The sequence below is a fragment of the Antechinus flavipes genome, chromosome 1 (genome assembly GCF_016432865.1).
Source record: "Antechinus flavipes isolate AdamAnt ecotype Samford, QLD, Australia chromosome 1, AdamAnt_v2, whole genome shotgun sequence".
Lineage (NCBI taxonomy): Eukaryota > Metazoa > Chordata > Mammalia > Dasyuromorphia > Dasyuridae > Antechinus > Antechinus flavipes.
In genome coordinates this window covers 716,396,854-716,416,511 of record NC_067398.1, presented here as the reverse complement: position 1 = coordinate 716,416,511, position 19,658 = coordinate 716,396,854, and the positions used below count along the sequence as shown (strand labels likewise).

Genomic DNA, 19,658 nt, shown 5'->3' with positions numbered 1-19,658 from the left:
AGGGGGAAAAGAGTCCTGGATAAAGAGCCAATGGGATTGGGTTCAAATCCTGACTCTGACCTTTCTAATTCTCCATTTCCTCCCCTATAAAATGAGATCATTTTCAGTTCTAGATCTATGATGCTTAATACAGATGAGGGCGTCTATGAGACCACCAAGTGAGGAGGCAGAAGGAGAGAAAGGAAGAGGACCCCATACTGAGTCTTGGGGGACACCCCTGGGAAGAAGGGAGCAGGAAGTGGGTGATCCAGTAAAGGATGTGGAGGAGGAGGAGGAAAGCCAGATGAGAGCTAAGCCATGAAGGCAGAAGAGAGGAGCATCCTGGATGCAGGGGGAGCCAACAGGGTCAAAAGCCGCTAGAAGGTCAAGAAGAGGACCGATCTTATTCTCTTTTTATAATTTTGAGGTTTCAGATGAAATGGACCCAATTTGGTTATCTTTCCCTTTCCAGTCTCATTTACTAGGTTGCTGACAGCTTGCTCTCCTCAGCCCCGAGGGACCAAAACACCGGGGAACCTGCTCCAGAACTGTTGCTTCTCACTGGTTTGAGAGAGATTGTTGACGCTTCTCAAGTTCCATCAGACAATGAGAGCTGGGGACAAACACTGAACTCAGTTCAGTTCCTGAACAACACGCACAGTGAGTGCCGGGCCGCTTGGGAGCTGGGGAGTCAGGTGTGCGGCTCCAGCTCTGGGACCAGCCAGGAAATGGAGGGGGCAGGGCATCGAGATAGTGGAAGGAAAAGAGAAAGCTCCCGCTTCGGGGGGAGTTCTCGGGCCGTCTTCTGGATCTTGAAGCCGTTTCCCTCTGTAGTCCTGCTTCCCAAGGCTTGCCAGGAATCAGTCAGGGGAATTTCCCTCACTGACTGAAGCCACAGAAAGATTTCATTGCAGCTACTTTTCTGCTCTCTCATCTTTCCCCATATTCAATTTTTTGAGATAATAAGGTTTATTGATGCCTACTGTGTGTTTGCAACTCGATCATTTCCATATCCCAAATTTAAGAGAATTCTGCAATGATTAAAAGTGAAAGATATTTCTAAATCTGTACTGGGACAGGCACTGAATAGGAACCATGAGCCCTGAGACTGAGAACTGGCCTTGATACCTTAGGCAAGTGGAATATTCCTTTATGACACTCAGTTTCCTCCTCTGTTGGACTAACTGATCTTCAGGGTCCTTCTCAGCCCTGACATCCCCTGTTCTAAGGCTTCTCTCATCCTGACATTCCCTGTTCTAACGACTTTCTCAGCCGTGACATCCCCTGTTCCAAGGCCCTTCTCATTCTGACAAGCTATATTTATATTCAGGGAATCGGAATGAAGCTCTAACGATGCCTTTCTAAAGCCCAAACAGGGCAGACTAAGTTCTATAAACAAATATACTGGAGGGGAACAAAAGCCAAACTGGATTTCTCATGCTACTCTAGGCGCTGACTTCCAATCCTGGAAGGCAGCATGGAAGGGTGGAAAGGGGCCGCAGAGACCTGAGTTTCCTCTCATCCTGCTGGCTGTGTGACCCTGGATTTATTAATGTACCTTTTAGAACCCATTTCCTTATGAGTGACAGGGATATGCTAAAGCCCTGACCTGGCTCTTGGGACTACTAAATGAAGTCATGGGCCTTAAATGCTTTGCAAAGCTTAGAGGCTTTATGAGTGTCGGTTATGATCGTGACTGGCTGACTGCTCACTTGTGGCTCCGGTTCCCATTCTCTTATGTGGGAGATGGCCCCAAAGAAGCCCTTTCTCAGCACAGTCTCAACGAAGGGAACTCCCTGCTCAAAACGAGCAGTGTCTCAGTGGGAACTTTCCTCTCTGGAAGATGCTTCCGGGCAGGGGAGACTTAGCGAGCCAGAATCCTTCCAGGAGATATAAAAATATCCCCGAGAGACTAACAGGGTCCAGCTGTTGTTCTCCCTGTCCCTCCCCAGCTGAAAACCAAGAGAAGGAGAGACATGTTTATGCAGCCTGACGCTGGACAGGAGAGAAGGGGGCTGAGAATGGTGCTACTCAAACAAAAAAGAACCTTTGGGAGGCCGGAGCTGGGCCGGGAGCTTCACGGCACGTTCTTCCCCCTCCTTACACACCTGCAAAACCTCCCAGCACAAAGCACGGAGGAAACCAACACCCGCTCAGACAAACAGGAGCTAAGCAGGAAGAATCCTCGTGCTCAGTGAGGCAGAGAAAACGAATCCAGAATGGGCACAGAGCGGGCAACGCTGAGGGGGTGCCAGCATTCTCGGGGTGCCCAGCCCCGCACCCCCAGCGCCCAGGTCCTCATTAGCTTCTGCCCACCGTGTGGTTGAGCCATGATCCCAGATTGGGGCGGGGGTTGTGGCAAAGGCACGGGACTGGTTTGCCATTTTCTTCTCCAGTGGATTCAGACAAATTTAAGGGTGAAGTGACCTGCCCAGGATCACATGGCTAGTAAGTGTCTGAGGCTGGATTTGAACTCGGGTTTCAGGCTCAGTTCTCCATCCACAGAACCACTCCTAGTTACTATAATGGGGTCTTAGATGGGCTTCCTAGTTAAAGGAGTCCAGATCCTTTCAAACTATCCCACTGAGCCCAGCCAGGGTGACCCCAAAACCCAGCGAGCGGCTCTCCTCCCAAAGGAAATTCCCACTCCACAGACACAGCCAAAGCCCCCATCCTGTGACTGCTCCATTGCTCCTGCCTGCGGGTCTCGGCCTCACTGCCCCGTGCACGCCCCCTCCTTGCTGCCCTGGTCTGGACCTCTCCTTGGGGACATTTCGGGTACATTGCCCCCCGTGGGGCACAATTCATCCTCAGACACAAATTCCCGCCTGCCCGTTTCTCCCCCTGCCATCCCACATGCATTTCTAAGGCCCCTACTGTGTGCCAGGCAGTGGGTGCCCAAAGCCGGCCCTGACCCGGTCTGTGCCCGGGCACGATAAGGAAACACCAAGTCATGGCTAAGTGGGCAGCAGGGTCCGTTATGTAACAGCTGCCAGAGTCTCTCCCTTGGTTGGTTCCCGGGGCGGGCTGGGCTGAGAGCGGTCACTGACTTAAGGGGGCTGTCTGGGTGGGGGGGGCTGGCGGCCAGCCGTGGGAGAGCCAAGGAGGGAGGAGGCTGCTCCCATTCCCCGGCCCCCATCCGCATCTCCCAGCTGGAGAGGCCGGGGCAGGAAAGGAGGACCCTCCCTGTGCTCTCCCGGCACCGGACAAACAGGTCGGGTGCTGCAGGCCCGGGGTCCTCGGACACCTCTGGGGGGGGGGGGGCGGGGACAGGAGGAGGGGATGGAGCCGAAGGTAAAGGACCCGCGGCCACCTCGCTACCCCCCCGGGAGGAAGTGCCTGGGCCGCTGCTCCTCGTCCCGGCGGAGGAAGTGACTCTCCTAGTCTGTCACCAGGAAACGGGGGCGTCCTCTCCGGGGCCCCCAGGCTGACTCCCGACGGACCCCCCCCACTGCAGCCTGCCGTCGGTGGGGAAGGCAGGAAGCGGGCTGGCTCCGGCACCGGGGGTCTCCCCCACTCCTCCCCTCCGCACCAGGCTCCCCTGCCCAGCAATCTCCACCAGCCCTCGGCCCTGCGCGGAGTCCCCCGGGGAGATTCTCCTCTTCCCCATAGACTCCCCGCTTGAGATCCTTAGAGAACCCAGAACCTCCCCAGGGGGCCAGGGAGAGGCAGCCCCGCGCTTTCCCCCTCCCCCTTCTCCATCCCCTCAGGGTCCTCACAGAGAAGCCCCTGTCCGGGGTGCGTGAGCCTCCAAGCCCGCGCCTGGCTGCCCCCGGGGCTCCCCTTCCCAGCCTCCTTCACGGGGAGCTCCCGCGCCCCCCACTGCTCCCCCCCCAGGCCTTCCCGCCCTGGGGACCAGGTGGCCCCTCCCAGACTCCCTCCCCTCCTGTCAGTCCCTCCGGTCTTCTCCCTCCATCCCTCTCCGGGCCAAGGCAACCCTCGTTTATTAGGCGCCTCCTCGGTTCCGGACACGGGGCTGAGTCCCCTAGGGGAGCCTCGGAGGACGGCGGAGATAACGGGGCAGGGCGGGCACTCACCGGACACCCCGTCCATGGCTCCCCGCCTCCGACCGTCTCCTGGAACTCTCTGGCGGTTACCTCAGGCGACTACAGCGCGGGGAAGGCGCGACCGTCCCGCCTACGGCGCCCCGGGAGGGCCAAATCACACCTGGCTTCGGGCGCTGCCCGGGGCTCTCCGCGGCCCCGCCTCTCCGCCGGCCCCGAGACTCCGCCCCTGCAACTTGATCCCGCCCTCCAGACCGACGCGCACGCGCGCCAATCTCGAGGATCCGCCCTCCACGCCAATAAAAGCTCCGAGAGACATTGCAGAGTCCGGTCCTGACGGCGAGCCGGGGCCGGCGCCCCCTCGTGGCCGGCCGGCGCGGCGCCCTTCCTTGCTCGGCATCGGTGTCCGTGGGAGAGCAGGCAATTCCGCTAGGGCCCGCGACCGAATGGCAGCGCCTGGCGTGCACCGGGCACGTAAGCAGGGCTTTGGAGAGCATCCGGGCACCCCCTCATCTTAAACTGGGGAACCTGAAGCCCAGGAGAGGGGATCCCCCGCACGCGCCCCGCCCCTCCCTCCCAGGGCCAGGCTTCTGCCTTCCCTGCTCCCAAGCTCCGACTCAGGCCCCCTCCCTCCCCCTCCCCTCCGTTAGAACTGAGCTCCGAGTCGGGGGGCAAAGCCAGCACTTGAACCCAGCTCTCCTGACTCTGGCTTCCCCCCACCATCGGAGGTCCCTGCACTTAGGGAGGGAGGAGAGCGAGGGGGTCCCCACAGCGAATCACCAGCGCCCATTTAACTAAGTGCGGGATCTAGGGGTGCAAAGTGGAAAGCCCCTGCCCGAAGGAAGCCTCCGTTCGCATGTATACACGCAAAATAGAGTCTGTGGGCCAGACAACACGCATTTATTGTGCACCAGACACTGCGCTGCGTCCTGGGGATACAAAAAGAGGCAGAGCCCCTGCCCTCCAGGGGCTTACAATCTAACGGGGAGGAGCCCGGGAAAACGCCTCGGACAAATAGGACGGACTGGAAACCCTCCTTGAGGGAAGCATAAAGTGGGATTTTACTGGGGTGTGGAGGGAGCCAGGAGAAGCGGGCAGAAAACGAGGAAGGAGAGCCCGGGGGGACGGCGGAGCTGGGCCGAGTGCGAGGAGGTGTCCCGCAGCCCGCGGTGAGGGCGAGGTGCGAGAAGGAGGGAAGGGGCGGCGGCTTCCCGAGGGCTTTGTATTTGATCCTCGAGGTAATAGGGAGCCACCGCAGTTTATAGCCCAGGAAGGTGACTTTAGTTAAACTTGTGCTTTAGGTGTGTGAGGGACAGGCTGGAGAGCAGAGACTAGAAGCTCTGTCCCAAGGCTTCTAGCCCTAAAGAAATGTCATGAACATGGTGGGCAGTCCCGCTGAGTAGGGGGAGGGACGCAAGCTTCAGCACCCGTGTGGCCTGCTAGAATAATTCCAAAGTGGGATGACTGAAAGGAGATAAATATAAAATGATACTAAGTAATTCCAAAAGAGAGAGAACAATAACGATTGGTGGGTTCAGGTAAATGAGTTGTCCCAAGGATCGTGCTTTGAAGGAAGCTAGGGATTTTAGGGAAATGCGGAGTGGTGCAGTGAACAGAGCACAGGGTCTGGAGTCAGGAAGATCTGAATTCAAATCCAGTCTCAGACACTTTTTATTTTATTTTGTTTTTTGTTTAGAGTATATTTAAGGTTGACATGATAACACTGTGTGACTCTGCGCAAGTCACTTCTATTATCTCAGTTCCTCAACTGTAAAATGGAAACACACTGCAGAAGGTAATGGTAAACCACTCCGTTATCTTTGCCAAGAAAGAAATTAAATGAGAGGCGAGGATTTTAGGAGATGGGGATGAGCAAAGCTGGCGTTCCAGGCCACTCGTACCAAGGAGATAGAGAAGGGAGATGGAGCACTCGGGGTCTAGCAGAGAAGGCGGGATCCCAGAGCATGGGAGAGGAGCGGGAGACAGGGACTGGGGCCCTTCCTCTCAGCAGCAATGGCGAGGCGCTGGTAGGGAGTCACACGAGGGTAGGGAAATCTCTCAAGACAGCTTCACTGTGTGGAAAGAGCTGGAGTTGGGAAAGACTTAAGGCAGAGAAACCAGCTGGGAGGCAAGAGGCGAGGAGGGCCCAGACCCGGATAGAAGCTGGGCGGCTGGAGAGAGAGCGCAGCTTTCCTGGCCCCCATCCCGCCTGCCCCCACTTCCTAAAATTCGGGAGCACGGTTCACTCCCTTCTCCCACGCCACGCCTCTCTCCACGCGCTCCCCTCCCCCGTTATTAAGCGTTCTCTTTCTTGGAATGACTCTGTGTTATTTTACGTCGAGCGCACGGACTCGCGTCCTTCCAGTCATTCCGAGCCAAGGACAATCGCGCTTCCTCCCGGCTCTGACCTCAGGGGGCCAGATGGAAACGAGTCAGCCGCGGCTGCAGCATCTGCTTCCTGACGTAATCCTCCGTCCGAGCGCCGAGCGTTCCCAGGAACAATCCCCGCCGGCCGCTGCTCCCGGAGGTCTCCCGGATTTTGTTGACACGTGACAACTGAATGGCCGTCCCACACGGTGACCTTCCACGCGGCCCGAGCTGCTGGAGAGGAGCAGGGTCCCCCCTTCCCCCCCCAGCCCTCATTTCCGAGGGGACGGAAGCTCCCCTTCTTCCCAAGCAAAAGTGGGGCTCAGGCCCCAAACCGTACAGTCTCCCCTCCCCCCAGTTATTAACTCTGCCCCCCTCAGAATTTCTTTGGATTATTTCGCCTGCCTGCGGGTATAGACTAACCTGGGGACGTGCTCCACGGCTCGGGAACGCAAAGGGAGGGTCTGTCCACAGGCCACGCCCCGAGGGAAGCACTGGTGCCCAGCTTGTGTGGGGTTCTCTTATCTCCCGCCTTCCCTTCTCCCCAAACCTGTTACACTCACACACTCATTCACTCACACACACATACACACGCTCACACTCACCCACACTTTCACACACACACTCTCTCCCACTCCCACTCCCACACACACTCACACTCCCACTCACACACTCACTCACACACATACACACGCTCACACTCACCCACACTTTCACACACTTACACTCTCTCACACTCCCACTCACACACACACTCACACTCTCACTCACACATTCACACACACACACACACACACACACACAGACCCCTCCGTCGCTACCTGTACCTCGTGTCCCCAGCACAGAGGGGGGTGAACACTTATTGATCCGCAGGGATTTGCTTTGATCCCCCGAGCATTTCCTCAGCCCCTCCCCCCAGGGCGGCTGGGAGGATAAAACAAAGCCCCCCCCCCCCCCCCCCCCCCCCCCCCCCCCCCCGCCCCGTCTCCCTGCCCTCCCCCCCCCCCCAGCGGCCGGGTTTTGTAAAACCGGAAGGAACTAAACAAAAACAAAGTCGGGCTGCAGCTCGTGGGGCGGAGCCTGGGAGGGGCCGGAGAAACCCGCTCGTCTCTTACTGGCACTGGGGGGAGGGGCTGCAGGCCCAGCCCGTTCAGGTGATGTGACCGAAACCAGCCCCAGCGACAAAGGCCGAGGCCCACTCTGTCTTTTCCTCCCCCCTCCCCCTTCGTTTCTCCCTCCCTCTATTTCCCTCTTCCTCCCTCTATCTCCCCCGCTTCCTCTTCCCTTTCCTCTCTTTACCTCTCCCTCTTTATTCCTCCCTTCCTCTTCTCTTTCCCTCCTCCCTTCTTTCTCTTACTCTTCTTTCCCCCACCCCCAGCTCCCGGCCAGCTCTCTGAAGGGGGGGGGGGCTCCCCAACAGCCCTTCAAAGCAGCCTGAACCCCCCAGGGACAGCTTCGACAGGAAGTTTTCCCACCAACGCAGAGATGCCAGTCCCTGCCCTGGGAGCTGGCTTTGGGCCTAGAGTCAGGGAGACCTGGGTTCAAATCCTGCCCTATACTCGCTAGTGGGGGGAACTGCGGTGGGTGTTTGGGCAAGCCACTTCACTTGTGTTTGCCTCAGTTTTCTCAGCGGTAAAATGGGGCCAATGACAACACCGACCTCCAGGAGGGCTGTGAACGAATAGGCGCTTAGCACAGTGCCTGGCACCTAGTAGGTGCTTATAAATGCTCCTTCCTCCCCGCAAGGGCCCTACATTCTATAGGGAGAAGGGAAGCTGTAGGGGACTGTTGGGGGTGGGGATGACAAAGCATTCAAGCGGCAGATGGAGCCATAGATGGAGGTGGGGGGCGCAGCATCCAAACAGGGGGCCGACTGCAAAGGCCGAGTCCCGGGGGCGGTGGCTAGCAGGGCGCCCGGGGCACAGAGGCTGCCCCAGTGTGTCCTGGAGGGGCCACGGGAGCCCCCGGCTGGGTGCGGAGGGACTGGGAGAGGTGAGGGCCCGGGGCCCCTGAGCAGGGACAGACCCCGGGACTTGGAGGGAGAGTGTAGGCTTGGCAACCAAGGAGACCAGGGGAGTGAAGCACCGAGAGGGGGCCGAGGTGAGCCCTGGAGAGCAGCTGGCCCCCCCGGCCAGGCTGGCTCAGTGGGGGGGGGCTTCCCTGCCACACTGAGCACCCCATAAATGTCTGGCAGGCAGGTGCTCCTCCTTTCCCCCTCCCCTAGCCCGGGTCCGGCCCAGAAGAGGATCCGTGCTCTTTAACCTGCCCAGAACAGCTACGTGTCTGTCCCTGGGGACTCGTGCTGACCTTGAGGAGGGATCAGAGCATCACTCCCACCTGGTCCTCCAGCCATTAAATGACTTTCCTAAACTGGAGGCTGATAATGTGCCTCCTTCTTGCCTCCAGGAAGGTCTTCAAAACCCAGCCTCCCCTTCCCTTTTCCAGTCCAATCTTTTCCCCTTTTAGTTTCTACTTTTATTTTTTCACTAAGTAGCACTTTTTTTTTTGCTACTATCTTTTCAATAACTATCCCTCTGTAAATACATTTTATAAAAATACTTAATATTATACAAATATTTAACATTATATAAGAAATAGATACATTTGTAAACAGATTTTATAAAGTATCTTAATGTTTCTTTTTTTAAAAATGATTCATTTTAAACATTTCCTTTTATAAGATTTTGATTTCCCTTTTTTCTTCCCTTCCCTGCCCCAAGACGGCAATTTGACGTAGGTTTTATATGTTCCGGTCTCTTCATACCCTTCTCCTTCACCCCAGCGTGCCAGCCTCTTGGCTGCCCCCCCTGCCTCTCAGCTCCAGACCTTTTCTCTGGCACCTCTTCCCCTTGGGACTGTTAAGGCCCAACTAAAACCCCACTTTTTACAGACGCTTTCTCCAGCCCTTCTTTTTAAATGGCAGTCAGACATCCGTTCTTCCTCTGGAGGCAGATAGCATTTTCCACTGGGGATGAAGGGCTTTCTGGCTGCTTCAGAAACCGACAACAGTCGTCCCAACTCCCACACAAAACACAGAAGAAAAATCTCCAAGAACCTTCCATTTTGCTACCGAAACTTGCAATGGAGTAAGTACCCAGAATCCTTTGGGATCGCCTTGGAACTCAACTGTTGCCGGTTTCCTCTCCGTGTGAATGCGGTTCACTTTCTATGTATCTGTGCGTCGTCGCTCCAGTTCGACCGTAAGCTCCGTGAGGGCCGGGACCGCCCTTCACCTCTTGGTCTGGCACCCAGCAGGCCCTTACGCGCCCCACACTCCACGGGCAGCAGCAGAGCTGGGGCCGAGGCGTCGTGGATGCAGACTCTGGGTCCGTTTTCTTCTCTGTAAACGGACCGGCTGCACTTCGGCCCCATCGGGCACAGAATTAAATTTGGAGAAGGGCGGATCCTCAGCCAACGCCCTTCCTTCCTGCTGGCTTCCCCCCTTCCCTGTAACTCATTCCTAGAGTCCTAGAGAAGAGGGCCTTGGACACAGCAGGTGCTTAATAAATGCTCACTGAGCAAGGACCGCAGCATCGCCAACAGCCGAGCGTTGCAGTGGCCAGAGAAGAGGAAGCTTCCCCTGCCAGCTCCAAGGCCGGCTGCGGCGACCCTGAGACTTGCTGACTGCTCTGGCTCTAACGGCTTTCTGGGTTCCAAGACGGGGTGTGTATCCAAGTCCCCAGATGACCATAAAGTCAAAAGAACAGCGCCCTCCCCCCAACCACTCTGCTTGCTTGAAGGTCAACGTTTGCCGAACACCCCAATAAGAAGTTGCCCAAGGACATGCTTTGTCTGACTGTGGTTAATCGGGCCTCAAAGCTGCGTGGCAGCCCGCCCCGCTCCGGGTCCCATGGCCCAAGGAATCCCCTGGTTTTGGAAGAACCCACTTCTTTCCTCACGAGACACAGGGTGGATTCACCAACAGACAGAACGAGCTCCTAGCTAAGGACAAGGGGTCACGGTGAGGGCCCACACTCAGGAGCCCCCGCAGGGGACGCGACGTCCCCTGCAGGCCTGGAAAGGGGGCGGCCGCACTGATCAGAGCTGCCTCGGAGGTGTACGAGCTAGGAGCTGGACCCCTGGCCCGGTACCAGGCCAGGTACTCCTCAAACAACATGCTAGGGGTGGGGCTGATGATCAGACCACAGGCCCGGAGTCAGCCCTCGCGGAGGCGACTCCCGGCGTTCCTGCGCCGCAGAGGTCCGAAGGAGCAAGGCAGGGAGAACAGGAACCCCATCCGCCCGCCCGCCCGCGCCCCCTCCTAGGACAAATCCACACCTAGCAGCTTTCAATGTAAAACCATTTTTATTTTTCTTCTAAATCAAATCACTTTCACAACAGTGAAAATTAGTAACCGGTAAATGTATCTCAAGGTACATAGAGTCATTGATGGTCTAACTGTGGCCAGAGCACAGTCCTAACTAATATAATGGAATAAAGGGAGAAAATGGGCAAAGAGTTCTAAGAAGCGCATTAAATGAGAAAGGAAGCGTAAGGTCACTGAATCGCCAGTGGAGCGAAGGCGCCTCCGCCCGGGGCCAGAGCAGCGGCCCAAATGTGCCGCCGCCGTCCGGCTCCGCTCCTGGCAAAGGCAGCTCAAAAGAAATGCGAGCTGGGCCCAATTCCGATAATCTCTTCCCATCATTTTGTAGATACAGGGGATTCCGCTTTCTTTACCAAACTGGCCTCCTCCTGCCCCTCGCAGAGCCAGGAGCGACGCCGTACCACCACCTGGCCAGTGCCGGACTCCCCAACCTGGGCTTTAAGCATCGAGGACACTCAGGCCCGGGGATTGGGGGGGACTCATGGGGACAAGTTCCCTGATGACACACGCGGGTGCCAGCCAAACACCTGGCTCCACAAGCCCGTCCACCCCAGACTCGGCTAAGGCGACTCCTACAGAATACTTGGGTTTGGAACATTTCAACACTGGGTTTGGGCTTTGATGAGCCCGAGGTCGGAGGGGGGAGTTGTGGGGGGGCATATTCATTCCCTTTTCCCGGTATCTTTGGACTTGATGCTCGAGCTGCCCCCCCCATGCCAAAGCAAGGAGGGACTGGGCTCCTTCCAAGGCCTGATTTCCCAATAATGGGGAGCTGGGCCGGGGAAGGCAGACTTCACACACGGGAACGGGCTCCCCAGAGAAAGCCCAGAGTGGCGTTTCCTCACGTTTTGGCAGGCGGAGACACAGACACGGGTGGATGGACAGATAATCAGACAAGGTGGTACGTCACGAGCCGTTCAGCGCCCTACCTTCTTATTGATCAGATTCAAAGTAAAAGCACTTTTAAAACAAGAAACCCAACCAATGATTAGATGGGGGTACCTTTCTTCCCATGATTCTGAATGAAGAGGTACAAGGAAGGAAGGGGAGAGCAGGCAGCGAGAGCTCGGGCCTCTCACTCCCTTCAGGAGGCAGCAGGAGGCCGCCGAGCTTGGCAGGTCTCAGGAAGCGTCTCGGCCAAGAGCTGAGGGCTCTGAGGTTCCTGGGGCATTGTACAAAGAGCGCCTTGCTTGGGGGGCCCCCGGCGCCCTGCACCCCCAGTCAGAGACCTCTCCTGGCAGAGCGAATCTCGGCCAGGCCTGGGGCCCAGGAGCGCTCCCCTGCCCTTAGTGACAGAAAGCTGGCTGCAGGGAGGGTCCGAGGACCCCAGACGGGGCTGCTTCAGGGAGCGCCTGTTTTCTTCATCTGGGAGAAACGCAGTAACTGAAGCTTAAACTTAACCTTGGAAAGAATATTAGTGGCTCAAGTATCCCCCCACTTTTCGGTTTGTCTCTGGGGCCTGGAGGAGCCTTCGCCATCATTCCTCCCGGTAGAGAGAAGCCAGCATGGCTACAGTTCCCAGGAAGAACAGGACGGGAAGCCCAGGAGCAGAGCCAGCTGTCTCTAGCAGGGAAGAAGGGAGCCAAGGCCCCTCCAAGGCCCGAGCCCGGGAGGAAGCCAGAGTGTCCGGGTCGCTCCGGTGCCCCCAGGCCACCGGAGCTACCTCTGCTGATTCAGACAGCCCTGCGGCCCGCCTCCGGGCCCACCTGAGGAACCGTGAGGGAGAAGAGGGAGGAAGCTGGGGCTGGGAGAGTGGTGGGGAGCAGAAGGCCCGGCCTCGGCATGTCCTGTGCACAGCTGGTCCACACGGGCGGGCAGGAGCAGACTGCTGCTGGACGCAGTGTTTTAGAGTCTAAGGAGAGGAAGTCCAGTTCAAAGGGTACCATTCGGTCCTTCCCTTTACTTTTGCGATGGAGGCAGATGGCAGCGCAGGGGCTCCTCTCTCCCCAGCCCCTCCCAGCCTCAGATCAGTCCCCTCCAAGCCAGCTGGCACAGGGTCTCTAAGCCAGGCCCGAGGCTGGAGGGGGAGGACTCCGAGACGGGGACTCATCGACCAAAGTCTAGTTCGTTTCCTTCCAAAGCTCTGCTCCCAGAAGCCAGGGTCCTCCCTGCGCCGCCGACCCCGCCAATGCTCTGGCCTGAGGCTCGGGAGCCGGGCAGCGACGGTTCAAGGAGGGACGGGTGAGGGCTGGTAACCGGGTCAGAGGCCCTGCTGCCGCTGACTACCCAGGCCAGGACACACGGTTACGCGATCAACAGCCAAAACATGATCACCAGGGCCACAAACAGGAAAAGCCGAGACAGGAACTGCTCATCCACGTACTGGGGAGTCCCGGGAACAGCTGCAAAAACAGGAAAGAGAAGGGTCAGCTGGTGGACCGGGGCTCGGGGCCTGGGACGCCGCTCCGGCCGAGTCTCCTGAGGACAAAGCCTTCCCGCGGCCAGCGGCCTGACCTGGAGAACCCCAAACTCTCGAGGGGGACTGAGGAGTCCCTCTATGGCAGAACTGATGAAGGGCCAGCTGACCTTGGCTTGAAGATCTCTGGTGATGGGGAGCTCATTACCTGTCAAAGTAGCCTAATAAACTCTGAGGGTTCTATTAGGAAGTTTTTTTTTCTCAAATTAAGACCAAATTTGCTTCTTTACAAATAGAATGAAACACCAAGAACCACGGAGAATCGAGAGACTCCATTTCAATTTTGTGTAAGAGAATTTTCCATGCCAGCACGAATAAGTGAGTCCACAGAATAATGACCCCAGAAGGTGATCATGCTAACGTGGCCAATGCAGGGCTGGGCCCCGAGACCCTCTGGCCACTTTCTGAGATGCGCGACTTGCTCTGACCATAACCCTCCTCCCTTGAGGAGGCAGCCCGGCAGCCTCGGGGCTCTCCCAAGTATGCCCCTGGGACTCGCAGCAGGCGGCCAAAGGGGAGAGGAGGAAGCGTGCTGGATTTGGAACCAGGGACTGGGAGTCAAATCTGGCCCCCGGGGGGCCCGGAGCAGGTCATGCCGCTCCCAGAGCCGCTGTGACAGGGGGACGCACTCCGGATCGAGGCGGGAATGGTTTTGCTTTGTATGTTATGAAGGTTTCCTGTTTCAATTTAAAAAAAGGGTGGGGGGAGGATGTGGAGTGTGAGAGGAAACTGAGTTTTGTTTCTTTTAACAAAAGGGAGGGGTAGCAGAGGAGGTCTCGGTCCCATCCAAGGCTACTTCCTGAGCAGTGCTTAGGCGGACACAGCCGGCCCGCCCGGAACCCACAGACCATTCCGAAAGAAGGGCCTACCTGGAGGGGGCCGCCCATCATTAATGTTAAACGCTGTAGCGAAGATCCCAAAAGGAAAGGCTCCGATCCCAAAAGACATCTGGAAGCCGCCATCGCCAAAACCGAAGCCTTGAAACCCCTGGTAAGAGAAGAGGAATGAAGCGGAGAAGACGTGGCCCCGCTCCCACCGTCCCGCCCGCTCTGCTGCTCGCCAGTGGCCCTCGGCTCCCCTCCCGCCCAAGTGCTGCCCCCCAAGGCCGGCCTTCTGTGGAACCTTATCGCTCCCACTTTACAGATAAGGAAACGGGCTCATCCCCGAGGTCACCACTAACTGGGTGACCTGTGCACTCACAACATGGAGCCGTGGTGGTCTGGCGGGAGGTGGGGATCAGAAAAGACCTCGAGCCCTTGGGGGAGGGGTGGGCTGATCACCTGGGCAAAGGTCACGTGCTACAAGCTCGGCTCACTTTCCTTGCCCTCTGGCTAACGGGGCTCTTCTACCCCCTTATTTCTCATTTACTCTGTGTCTACACCTAGCAGTGCTCCCTAGTCTCTGAATCTGTCCTGACTGTACGTGGGCTGCCTGGGGGCCGACCCAGGGCCTGGAGCACAGTGGCCCTTTCAGAAATCTGGCGGCCAAGAAGGGGGAGGAAGGAACCAAGAACGGAGGAGAATCTGAGGTGAAGAAGCGGCGTCTTCCCTGACTGGCTGCGGCTCCCCACACAAGATGGCACTGTTGCCCCACGACGGGCCGGCCGTGCCCGCACTCGGGTGCCCGCGTTCTTGCCCGGCCCGAGGGCTCATACCTGGCTGTCCTGGCCCGGCCCCAAGCTCTCTCGGGGAGCCGCAGCACCCATTAGGGACCATCAGCTGATTTAATAAGAGTGCAACTCCCTGGGGAAGGAGCAGCGGCAGCTCCCCCGCAGACCGCAACGCCTGCTCGTCAGGGCCCGCGGGAATGGAAGCAGCGTGACGTTAGCAAGCGCAACGATTTCATCAGGACGGGCTTCCCGAGCGAGCTTGGCTTGGAGCTGCCCACGCCCCCTCCGTGAGCATGGGTCAGGCTGGGCCCAAGGGCCTCGGGCACAGAGCCGGGGAAGCCCTGAGACTCGGGCAAGGCTGGCAAGGGGGCCGTAGCCAGGAAAGGCAGGCCCTGGACAGGCTGCTCTCCAGGCAGGCAAAGCTGAGCCACGGACAGGGACTCCTGGTGGAACTGCCCAGACTTAGATCTCGAGCCAGGCAGTGTGGGCTGGGAGCACCAGAAGGCCTGCCAGGTCTGGGCGCCAACTGCACTCGCCGAGGCCGTCCCGGGCAACTCGCGTAACCTCCTCTACCTGTTTCCTCATCTGTAAAATGGGGACGACCACACCAAGCCAAACCTTGGGGGGGCGGGGTAACAAAGCCTTCTAAAACTGAGTTGACCCTGGGGGACTTCCTTACCCCCCTGTTCTCAGGCTCCGGTCTCTGTCCCTGAGGTCGGGGAGGAGTCTTCTCTCTGAGGAATAAAAATGGCGTGAAATTCAGACAGATTCAATAAAGGGGCCCGGACACAAATGTGGCCGCTTCGGGCCAGAGGGGTTTGTGAGCAAGGGCGTCCTCGCTGGAGGGATTTTTAAAAACCAGGGGAGGACCAGTTGTTAGCCTTGGGTGTCCATCTGGCAGCACTGCCCCCCCCTCCCCGACCCCTCACGGTCTTCCCCGGGGAGGGACCAGCCAGGAGCCACGCCACGTCCTCACCTGGGGTCCTGCTGCCCAGTGCTGCCCCTGCCGTACAGAGGGATCACTTTATCTCGGCTGATCCCTGCCTTGCACACCGGACACACCTGTCTGTTGGGTCTGGTCTCCAACCACTAAGAAAGGAAAAGAGAAAGCAGAGCCGGTGAGCGCACTCCAACGAAGGGCCCAGAGGGCGGCCCTAACGTGGCATTCTCCGGCTCCGGGGCCCCCTTCTGCCCCCGCACAGGCTCCCAGAGCCCTCGGCCTCCGGCTGGTTATTAATCAAAACAAATTACGAGAACTCTCATCGCAGACACACTAAGGTCACTAGATCCTTTTTCCCCCCAAGACCCCTGAGCACCGGGAGGATCTTGGGAAGGTCTTTTTAAAAACTGTGCCCTTCAATGCCCCCGGCAGGATCCAGGACTGAGGCCCCGGAGCTCCAAGAGCAAGAGATGTGATTTCAGAGGGAGAACTGACTTGCCCAGGGACTCCTAGGCCCCTCTAAGGGTTAAAAGAACCAGGGAGGTTTAGTGTGGACTGAAAGGCCGGAGGCAGGGGCCTTCACTTCTAAGAGGAGTGCGCAGAAGAAGCAAACTGAGGCCGGAGGTTGGGAAAGGCTCCCTAACCAGGCCAGGCAGGGACGCCGGGGAAGGAACTTCTGTTCAAGTCCAAGGCGGACAAAGTGCCTTGGGGGCCCTTCTAGCTCAGAGGCCTGGCCTCCCCTTGGCAGACTGGCAGAGGTCAGGCCCTGCAGCTGTACCCCCAAAGCCTGGGGAGCTGCTGAGAGGAGGGCGAGGCAGCGCTCAGCTCCCAGATCCCCGAGAGGCCTGTCCAGGCAGGGCTGGGCGCCCACACCACCCACCACTCACCACCCTGTGGCTGCAGTTCTACCAGCAGTGCCGGCCAGGCTCGTCTGACACAGGATTTATCACTTCCTGTGGTGAGGCTGGCGCGTTAGGAGCCCCCGTTCATTTACACTCATTCTCATATCTGTTCTCTCTGTGTTCTCCCTTTCTCTCTGTCCCTCCCTCTTTCTCTCTTCCTGTCTCTCTCTCCCTTTCTCTCCTTTTCTTTCTGTCCCTTCCTCTCCTTCTCTGTCTTTTCCTCTCCCTTTCTCTTCCTGTCTCTCCCTTTCTCTCCTTTTCTTTCTGTCCCTCCCTCTCCTTCTCTGTCTTTTCCTTTCCCTTTCTTTTCCTGTCTCTCTCTCTCCCTTTCTTTCTTTTTCTCTCTGTGCTGCCCCTGAGGAAGCGATGGGAAGGCATGGTTGAGGTCGCCCCCTGTGCAGATCGCAGCCCATCGGGAGAAGGCTCCACAGCTCCAGAGCAGATTTAATAAACGTTTCATTCTGACCAAGCGATTTCTCCCTAAGTTCTTCACAAACTCCAGAATTGAGGAGGAGGAGGAGGAGGAGGAGAGCAGCCCTTTCCTGGTGCCCCTGCCCCTCACTGACACTCCCATGAGGCAACAAGTCTATCTGACAGAGCAGGAAACTGAGGCACCGAGAGGGGGAGGCCTGCAGGCTGGGACCTGAAGCCTCCTTACAAAGGATGGGCCGAGGGCACCCGACGGGGAGATTGCGATTTCTGACAGCAGCCTCGGGGACGATGGGAGTTATTGTGCAAGAGAAGCTGATGAAAGACAAGGTAAAAAGAAATGCGTCTTACCTGATGTAAACACGGCCAACTGCGGGCGTCCCCGGGGCAGGCGATCCAAGGGAAGAGAGGGGGACAAAGAGAAAGAGAACGTCAGCAGCGGCGGCCACAGAGCCTCACCCGGGCCAGCCTCCACCACGCCACAGAGTGCACGCCCCCACACAAGGTGCCCCCCAAGTCGGTGGAACTGCTCCTCTGGCTGAATGCCCGGCTCAGGAGGCAGAGTGCAGAGGGGACCGGGGAGGCCACTCATCCCCACCTAATTGATCAAGATCCTCCCCCCCGAGGGCCCCCGATCTGTTACAGCAAGCCCAGTGACTCTCAGACGCCTCCAACCGGAGGCTTTTCTGTGCCATGTCCACCAGAAGCCTCTGGCCTGGCCCCAGCTCAAACAAAAGGAGGCCGTCCTTGAGCTCGGGGCAGGCGCCCCGTGCCCACATTTCCCCAGGCTCCTCTGTGCCATCTCCCTACAGTGACCCCCCCCCCCAGGACATTTTCCACAGCCTTCTCCAGGAGCCCCTTCTCCAGCAGGGGTCTGGCCAGCCCAGAGGGGGCAGCTCGGTCTTTCCTGGGTTCTGGATTCGGAGTCTGTCCTCATTGAGCCTAAAACCACATTTATCTGCGGGCCGCCGTGTCCTCTAATGGCCTCCTAATGGACCTGCCGCCCGCTGAACCCCCAGACCCTTTTCTCTGAGCCCGCCGGCAGTCACGAGCACCGTCAGGCAGCCTGCCTCCTCAGCACTGAGCCGGGGCGCCTTTCTTTAGGAGAAGTGTCCCACAGCACAGTGTAGCGAGCGACCGGGGTCTGTACCCCCCCCCCTAACATTTATATAATGCCTACTAATCACCATCTCATTCGATCCTTACAATCACCCTAGGAGGGAGGTATTACTATCATTCCCATTTTGCAGATTAGGAAACTGAGACAAACAGGATTAAGGGACATGCCCAGGGCCACACAGCTAGGCCATGTCTGAGGCTGGATTTGAATTTGGGGCTTCCTGCCTCCTTTCCTTCCAAGCTGACCTGAGTGGTTGCTGATTACAGGGGGTGGGAGGGGGAAGGAGTAACTCTTCCACTGCTCCTCCTCGTACCACCCTCCACCTTTCCCCCTTCTCATTAAACCATCGGCTCCCTGGAGGCCAGGCCTGCACCCGGGCCCCGTTGCCGCCAGCAGGGAGCCCAGGGTCTGCACTAATTCCTCTCGGGACCCTCGGCTCCTCTCCCCCAGAACGTGACGTTCCCTTTCCATCTCAGAGCTAGAGCAGCCTTGGGGCCAGGCCTGGCCTACAGGAAGTGCTGAGAAATGCTCAGGGACGGTTGTTGGGCCCAGGCCAAGCTCTGCGGACACAAGCCCGAGCCTGGTGGAGACACAGCCTGGAAGGGCCCCCAGCACTAGAGAATGTGATGGAGGCCGGCAGAGGAGGGGGAGCCCCACGGAGCTCTCCGGGTGGGCTCTCGCCAGGCCCCCGTCCCGTCCGCAGCCCCAGCTCCCGGCCCTGCCAGGGACCACGTACGCCAAGAACTGAGACGGTCGGGATGGGGCTTGGCTACACGGGCGTTCGGTCAGTAAAGGCGAGCCGGGCCCCTGGACACAGATGACCCAGTGGGAGTGTGAACATCGGCCTTAACTAGTCCAGCCCCAAACCATCCCTGCCCCTCCCCCCCAGGCTCACTCCTTGAAGCTGGGAGGGAAGCGGGAGGTTTAAGGAGGGGGAGGCCCAAGGCCAGTCTCCGAAAAGCTGCCCGGCCGAGCCCGGGACTTGCACTCGCACCAACTGGGTGTCGGGTCCCTAACTGTCCCTGCCGGGCCTTGCCGGTGTTAACCGCCCTGCGGTCTCGGGGCTCACAAAACTCCAGAACAAAACGGAGTTATCTTAATCCAAGCTGTGGACCCTAAAACTCTTCCTGCTCCAAAACCACTTTTAGAAGGCGCCCGTCCCTTCCAAAGCTTCAAGGGCCCCCGGTTTCCTACATCTGGGAAACCAAGATGCAGAGGCTGTGTGCCGGCCCTTCAGGCCTTCCGTGCCCTGGCTCAGTCTACCCGTCCAAGCTCACTTCCCCCGGTGCTCCCTCAGGAGCACCCCCTGGTGCCCTCGGTCCAACTGCGCCGTCCCTTCCCTGGTACTTAGCCAGGGCTTGGAACACAGCAGGCATTTAATAAATGCTTAAGGACCAGGCACACAGCGCTCGCCAGGGCCTCCCATCTTCCCTCGGGTCGTTTCTCTGTGACATAAAGCACTGCCTGTGGGCTAGAGCATCAGCAAGGGACAGAGATGTCCTCGGCCAAGTGGTCCCGCGTTACGGGGAGGGATGGTGGGCAGCGCGGGCGCCATCAGCAGCCCTGTC

The 19,658-nt window shown here is 58.3% G+C and overlaps 2 protein-coding genes and 1 long non-coding RNA gene across 5 annotated transcripts in view; all 3 read right to left on the bottom strand.

The window, feature by feature from the left end:
- Positions 1–4,170, bottom strand: part of LIMK2 (LIM domain kinase 2) — a 57,931-nt gene extending 53,761 nt beyond the window's left edge. The window contains exon 1 of the mRNA XM_051973156.1: positions 4,017–4,170. Within this exon, the coding sequence (XP_051829116.1) occupies positions 4,017–4,032 (16 nt within the window). The 5' untranslated portion in view covers positions 4,033–4,170. The remainder of the gene's footprint in view (positions 1–4,016) is intronic.
- Positions 4,171–4,860: 690 nt separating this feature from the next.
- LOC127545707 (uncharacterized) lies at positions 4,861–7,300 on the bottom strand. The gene is made up of 2 exons (XR_007949796.1): positions 6,774–7,300; positions 4,861–6,584 (listed from the first exon to the last, which is right to left on the bottom strand). It is a non-coding gene; the product is annotated as an uncharacterized LOC127545707 (long non-coding RNA).
- Positions 7,301–10,636: 3,336 nt separating this feature from the next.
- RNF185 (ring finger protein 185) overlaps positions 10,637–19,658 on the bottom strand; it is a 28,902-nt gene continuing 19,880 nt past the window's right edge. For all 3 annotated transcript variants that reach the window (XM_051973154.1, XM_051973153.1, XM_051973155.1), the window contains exons 3-7: positions 17,322–17,340; positions 15,676–15,788; positions 15,379–15,433; positions 13,960–14,077; positions 10,637–13,016 (exon numbers count right to left, since the gene is read on the bottom strand). In XM_051973154.1, the coding sequence (XP_051829114.1) occupies positions 12,919–13,016; positions 13,960–14,077; positions 15,379–15,433; positions 15,676–15,788; positions 17,322–17,340 (403 nt within the window). In that variant the 3' untranslated portion in view covers positions 10,637–12,918. The remainder of the gene's footprint in view (positions 13,017–13,959; positions 14,078–15,378; positions 15,434–15,675; positions 15,789–17,321; positions 17,341–19,658) is intronic.